This window comes from Myotis brandtii, unplaced genomic scaffold, assembly GCF_000412655.1.
Source record: "Myotis brandtii unplaced genomic scaffold, ASM41265v1 scaffold600, whole genome shotgun sequence".
Classification (NCBI taxonomy): Eukaryota; Metazoa; Chordata; class Mammalia; order Chiroptera; family Vespertilionidae; genus Myotis; species Myotis brandtii.
Window position 1 is genome coordinate 842,267 of NW_005370273.1, and position 7,111 is coordinate 849,377.

Below are 7,111 nucleotides of genomic sequence, written 5' to 3' on the forward strand. Positions count from 1 at the left end.
GCCCTGCCCGGGCCCAGCCCACCTTCATGAACCTCTCAGAGGGTGGGAAGCAGCCCAGACAGAGGCTGAGCAGGATCCAGCCCCGGGCCAGGCTGCTGGTTTTCAAGTTCTCCGACAGCTGCTTGCAGATCTGGCAGTAAATCTCGTCCCTGAAAGACAGACACAGGCTGCAGGCTGGCTCGGAGCAGCAGGGGCAGGGGAGGGGTGCACAGCTCCTGCTGCGCCCCTACGTGCAGCCATGGCCGAGGGGCCTCCAGCCTCCTCGCCTCCAGCTGCCTCCCTGGCCGACCTGGACTCGTCTGCACGGGGCTCTGCCCACTCACGTTAGCCCTTTCCTGGCTCATCAAGGCTGTAGCCTCGTCCTCCTTGTCGGGCATCTCGTCCCCTCAGGCTTTGCCCCTCCCTCACCCACTCTGCCCACAATGCCCTGGCCTTCGAGTGGGGCACGGAGGGCCCCGGGGTCTCCAGCCACAGCGCTGGCCTCGGCCGCCCAGACCTTTGCCTGACCTGACCTCTCCTTTCCCCAACGTCGCAGCTACTTCTCACCTCCTCCTGCCCTGACGTCCTCCCCTGCCTGCAGGCACGTGCCCGCCCCCCACTGCAGAGGAGATGGGGCTCACAGGAGAACCCCCACTCCTCGCTCCTGACCAGTGCCCGCTCCCACAGCCTCACAGGCTTCTCTGCCTCCCCTGTGGGAGGGCCTCTCCTGATCCTGCCCCACTTTATCGAGCTCCATCCTCACTACAGTGTCCCAACCCCTCCAACCTCACAGGTCCCGAGGCCAGCATCGGTCCCGCACTCAGCGGGTGCTGGTGTGCAGCAACCAGCTCTCCTGGGGAGCCCTGATTCATGCGTTGGCCCAGTGCTGTGGCTACATATTCCTATCAATGCCAATTTCAAGCTACCAACCTGATGCCACTGAGCACAGAGTTGGGAAGAGATGTGACCGAGTAAACTCAGCCATGGCTCACCTCTTTCTCAGGTCTCCACAGGCAACACCGCCAGCCATTCGCCCAGTTGGGAATCTGGGAGCCATCCCAGTCTCCTCCCATCAGCCACCACCTCCTACCATCTGTCTCCCAGATGTGCTCTCTGTCCCCTCCTCTTAGCTGCTGCTCCCCGGGCCATCTCTCATCAGTTCTCTCTGCCTCTGTCGCAGCCCTCTCCTGGACTCCTACTCCCAAGCCCGTCTCTCCATGTCATTGCCAGGGAGAACTTTCTGGAAGCCAAATATGGCCATGGTCTTCTCTTCCTCAGAACTTATCCCTACTGCCTCTATGATTAAATTTGAACTCCGTTCCCAGCGGTGATAAACCACTTGGCGTGCCCGACCTGTGGGCTGTTTCCGAGTTCTGTGACCCTGCTCACCCTCCCTTCTCTCTGGTGAAACACCCCCTTTCTTCCCACAGCCCTGCCCCCGCCTAGGAGGCATCACCACTACTCTTGGCACCCACAGTGGACCCCTATCTTAGCACAAGAGCTATTGCGGTCTCCGGGGCCGCCCATGCTCCCCAACGAAAGGGTCCCCTCCTTGAGGACAGAGAGATTCACTGTCATCTCTGCACCCCAGGCCTCAGTGCAGGTCCTGGCTCCGAGCAGGCACATGTGACTGGATGTGGGTAGAACATGTGCTTTGTCTCAGAATTTGGCTAAGATCTCAGAGCCAAAGACAAACAGATGACAACACGCAACGTTCTAAAGCAGCGGTTCTCAACCTTTGGGGGCCGAACGACCCTTTCACAGGGGTCGCCTAAGACCATCGGAAAACACATTTATAATTACATATTATTTTTGTGATTAATCACTATTCTTTAATTATTTTCAATTTGTAACAATGAAAATACATCCTGCATATCAGATATTTACATGATGATTCATAACAGTAGCAAAATTACAGTGATGAAGTAGCAACGAAAATAATGTTATGGTTGGGGGTCACCACAACATGAGGAGCTGTATTAAAGGGTCGCGGCATTAGGAAGGTGGAGAACCACTGCTTTAAAGAGGCACATCCTCTGGCATCTACTAACAGATGCAGCACCAGCCCAGCCCTCTGCCCTCGCAGCCGGCATCAGCGAAACGAGACACTTAACAGGCTGCTCCTGGAAGGGACTTTGTGGGAGTAGAGAGATCTCTGGCCTGTCTCCTCTCGTCCAAATGAGCGGGCGTGAGGGGCCCAGGAGCTTGCCAATGCAGATGGAGGCTGTCTGCCTGCCCCGTGAGGCCTGCACAAGCTACCCTGATGGCCAAGGTGAAGAGAGCACGTCGAACACTGGGAATGTCTCTGAAGGAGGTGAGCTTCAGGTGTTGAGACCCCACACGAGCGGGCAGCCCATTGCTCCAGAAGAGCCAGCAGCAAGAGGCTGTGGTGTGTTTCATTAGGGGACGGAGTGGTGTGGGGTCTCCAGGGGTCACCGAGAGTGTGTCAGCCCCACCTGGAGGCCAGCGATGCATGAAAGTGCCTGCAGGGTTATCTGAGGGGCCCACAGCGCCTCTCATTGGGATGCAGCTGGGACTGTCTGCCATCCTGGAAGGGGCATGGCCAGCAAGGAGTCAGATGAGAGAACCAGCAATAGAACCAGCTACGTTGGAAGAGTGGCCTGGTTAGTGTCCCTCAGGCTTTCCCAGGGGGTCTTCCTCAGAGCAAGTAAAGAGCCCTTGAGGGTGTCATGTCTGCTGTGCTGAGACCCAGTGTGCCGGCCGCAGGGCAGGGAGCAGGGAGCAGGGAGTGCCTTGCAGGTAGTGAGCAGAGAGGAGGCTGTGGCTATGGGCTGAGAGGCAGTGAGGGGTCAGTGTTCCGAAAGGGGCTGAGGTGAGAGTGGGACTGACCTGAGGCTGGGCTGCAGGAGGGCGTGGCTCACAATGAAGTGCACCTTTTCCAGGTTGGACATGGGTCGGTCGGAGAGGGAGCCCTCAGACTCAAATGCCTCCTCTCCAATACTCAGTTGGCTCGCCACCTGGAAATCAACGAGGGCATCGGGACAGCTGTCACTCTCCCATGGCGAGGGAGGGGCTGGGCTCGAGGGGCTGGAGAAGCAGAGCCAGGGACCCTGTGGGTGCAGAGCTGGGAGCCCGGCCCTGGGCGCACCTGGCCGGTGATCTGGGAGGAGCGCTTCAGCTTCATGGAGGAGATGTCCTTGGTCCTTCTGTCCCTGAGGCTGGGCCTCTGCGCAGGGAGAGAGTCTGTGAGTGAAGTGAGCTGGGCAGCACCTCAGGCAGCTCCTGACCTGACAGCCACCTAGGGTGGGGCAAGTGTCTCTCTCCAGCCATTTCCTACTTGGTTTACAAAGCGCCATGTAGTCCCTCATCTCCACTGGGTTTGGCAACACTTACATGTGCTCAGCAAAATCCTCTCTCCTGGCGAGGACACCAGGCCTGAGCCCCGGGAGGGTCAGGACCTTGACGACTCCAGAACTTGAACCTGTCACCAGTAGAGCCCTCTGCGGCGGGGCTGGGTCAGAGCCCAGGCCCGACGGCCCAGGCCATGCTCATCCTCAGTGAAAATTGGGCGAATGAATTGGACATGCTCTGCCCACGGCAAGGGGGGCCCTGCCAGGGCAGCAAAAGAATCTCGGTTGTGGGGCCCTGAGGACGCGCTTTCTCCTCAGGCAAAGGCCACGCCTGGTCTTGATGGCGCCTTGAGAAGTCGCTGCCAAAAGTAGAGCCCGGCGAGGACTGGGCTTGGGCAGGGTCAGCCCTTCCTGGGGCTGGGCACCGGCTTCTGGCTGGGGAAGCGGGTTTGCCATAGAGATAGAATGTGCCACACCAGCTGTCCCTCGGTGCAGATGACATGCCTGTCTACATGGAAAACTCCAAGAAATCTATAGAAAGTAAGCAAGTTCAGCCAGCCAGTATAGCTCAGTGGTTGAGCGTCAACCATGAACCTGGAAGTCACGGTTTGATTCCCGATCAGGGCACATGCCCGGGGTGTGGGCTCGATCCCCAGTGCGGGGAGAGGTGCAGGAGGCAGCCGATCAGTGATTCTCTCCATCATTGATGTTTCTATCTCTCCCTCTCCCTTCCTCTCTGAAATCAATAAAAAATATATTTAAAAAAATAAGCAAGTTCAGCAATGTTGTAAGATACAAAGTCAATTCACAGATAAATTATATTTTTCTATGCTAGCAATGAACATGCCAACGTCAAAATTAAAACTATGGTGCCAGTTAGCCGTGGCCGGAGCATCCTCCTGTAAACCAAACGGTGTTGGGTTTGATTCTTGGTCAGGTCACATACCCAGGTTGCAGGTTCGATCCCCAATTGGGGCATGTGCGGGAGGCAACCAATTAATGTTTCTTTCTCTCCTTTAAATATCTCTATCTCTATCTCTATCTCTATATCATCTATATCTATCATCTATAGCTATATATATACATATATACATATATACAGATATATATGTGTGTGTGTGTGTGTGTGTATCCACATACAGATATATATACACACACACATATATATATACAGTAAAACCTCGATGTAATGGACTAAGTCGAGCGAGGGTGTGTCCATCAAAGTTGAAAGTCTGTTACATAATAAAGTAGGTTTTCCAAATCATACATTAAAAAGTTGACAAATTAGTTTACCTGTTTTTACTTATATAGACACATTTGTGTAATTATAATTATGTATGAAAAGTTTAATTTCACAGAAAAGTTTTTTGTATGTTTTACTGTCATTTTAAATTTATACTGAATAGATCTAGTAAATGCAAAAGCACACGGCTGGGGAATGGGCGTGGCTTAGCGCACATGGGGATGTGGGCCAACAGGAGTTAAAACTGCTGAAGTCACACCACAAGACAATAGAACTGGTTACTGAGCATGATGCCGTGTGATCACATGCTTGTCATTCCTGACACTGTTAAAGAGCAATGACTTCTGGATTTAAATATGTAGACTAGAGCTGTAGATATGTAATATTTACTTATGTCGGTGAAATTACTGCAGTGTTTTTTCCAACATATGGCCTGTTCACTAAAATTAGTTAAAAATGACAGTGAATTAATAACAACAAAAAAATAACCTGTTAATCTATATATATATAAAAGGCTAATATGCTAAGTGTCCGACCGGTAGCTATGATGTGCACTGACCACCATGGGGCAGACGCTCAATGACAGGCATGGAAACATGGAACAGACATGAATCTCAGAGAGAAGGGGGGAGGGGGAAGGGCAGGAAGAGATTAACCAAAGATCTTATATGCATACTTTGTGCACCAGTGGGGTTCCTTGGTCTTCCCTGCGCCCTCTCGCAATCTGGGACCCCTCTGGGGATGTCGGACTGCTGGTTTTGGCCTGATCCCCGCAGGCCAGGCCAAGGGACCCCACTGGTGCACAAATCTGTGCACCTGGCCTCTAATTTAATTATAAGCAAATCTTGGTTAAAAGCATTTTTATTTATTTATTTTCTTTTAAAAAAAACTGCTGGCTCTCAACCACTCGCCTGCCTGCCTGCCTGCCTGCCTGATTGTCCCTAACTGCTTCTGCCTGCCAGCCTGATCACCCCCTAACCATTCCCCAGCCAGCCTGATCAATGCCTAATTGCTCCCCTGCCGGCCCGGTTGCCCCTAACTGCCCTTCCCTGCCAGCCTAGTCACCCCTACCTGCCCTCCCCTGCCGGCCTGGTCACCCCTAACTACCCTCCCTTTCAGGCCTGGTCCCTCCCAACTGCCCTCCCCTGCCGGCCATCTTGTGTCCACATGGGGCGGCCATCTTGTGTTGGAGTGATGGTCAATTTGCATATTACTCTTTTGTTAGATAGGATATATATATATATACACACACACTAGAGGCCTGGTGCACGACATTTGTGCACTTGAGGTGGGGGGGTCCCTCAGCCTGGCCTGGGAACCCTCAGTCTGGGAGCCCTTGGGAGATGTTCGACTGATGGCTTAGGGAGCTGGCCTAAGCCGCAGTGGGACATCCTTAGCACTGAGGTGGAGGTGTCAGCCCGGCTTGTGGCTGAGCAGCGCTTCCCCTGTGGGAGCGCACTGACCACCAGGGGGCAGCTCCTGCATTAAGCATCTGCCCCTGGTGGTCAGTGCAAGTCATAGCGACAGGTCATTCTGCTGTTGGGTCAATTTGCATATTACCCTTTTCTTATTATATATATATATGGCCATTTACAATCTCTAAAAAACCCTTATGTACAAATATTAAAAAAAACCACATATGTAGGGCATATGCACTGAAAACTACAAACATTGGTGAAAGAAATCAAAGAAGATTCAAATACATAGAGCTCATGGGCTGGGAGACTCAGCAGAGTAGAGATGTCAATTCTCCTCAAACTGATATACAACAGAACTCCTATCAGAATACCAGCAAGGTAACTTTTGTGGATACGGGTAAGATTATTCTAAGCCAGTGATGGTGAACCTTTTGAGCTCGGCGTGTCAGCATTTTGAAAAACCCTAACTTAACTCTGGTGCCGTGTCACATATTGAAATTTTTTGATCTTTGCAACCATAGTAAAACAAAGACTTATATTTTTGATATTTATTTTAAATATTTAAATGCCATTTATCAAAGAAAAATCAACCAAAAAAAATGAGTTCGCGTGTCACCTGTGACACGCGTGTCATAGGTTCGCCATCACTGTTCTAAGCTGTGTATGGATAGGCAAGGGACCTAGAATAGCAAAATCAATTTTGAAAGAGAACAATAGGCAGGAGGAGTCAGTGTGCGCAGCGTCAAGACAGTGTATGCCTACAGCCGACAGGACAGCGTGGCGTTGGCAGAGGGAGGCACATCGACCCATAGAACAGAAGAGACACAGAAATAAACCCACAAATTTGCACCACCGATTCTTGACAGAAGTGCAAAATCAATTCATTGAATGAAGAACGGACTTTTAAATGAAAACGTGAGGTCTGACTGGGAAGCCAGCCTGCCGCGTTCCCAGGCCGTGCGGGACTGCCCAGGTCGCCCCCGGGGACTCTGGCCTCCTGCCGTCCTGCCGCCCATGGTGTGTGACTTCCAAGACCAGGCACCCAGCTGCCTTCTGCCTTCCTCTCACATCACTGCCTGGGGAGGAAGCCCTAGGTGGCAGCACCAGGAGCTCGGGGTGGCCTGGGTGGCAAGGAACCGAGGCTCCTGCCAACAGCCATG

General features: G+C 52.5%; 1 protein-coding gene across 1 annotated transcript in view; it reads right to left on the reverse strand.

Annotated features, from left to right (window-relative positions):
* MYO7B (myosin VIIB) overlaps positions 1-7,111 on the reverse strand; it is a 107,070-nt gene that overhangs the window by 17,632 nt on the left and 82,327 nt on the right. Inside the window, exons 25-27 of the mRNA XM_014550391.1 lie at positions 3,089-3,166; positions 2,830-2,957; positions 23-149 (exon numbers count right to left, since the gene is read on the reverse strand). Of these exons, the coding sequence (XP_014405877.1) occupies positions 23-149; positions 2,830-2,957; positions 3,089-3,166 (333 nt within the window). The remainder of the gene's footprint in view (positions 1-22; positions 150-2,829; positions 2,958-3,088; positions 3,167-7,111) is intronic.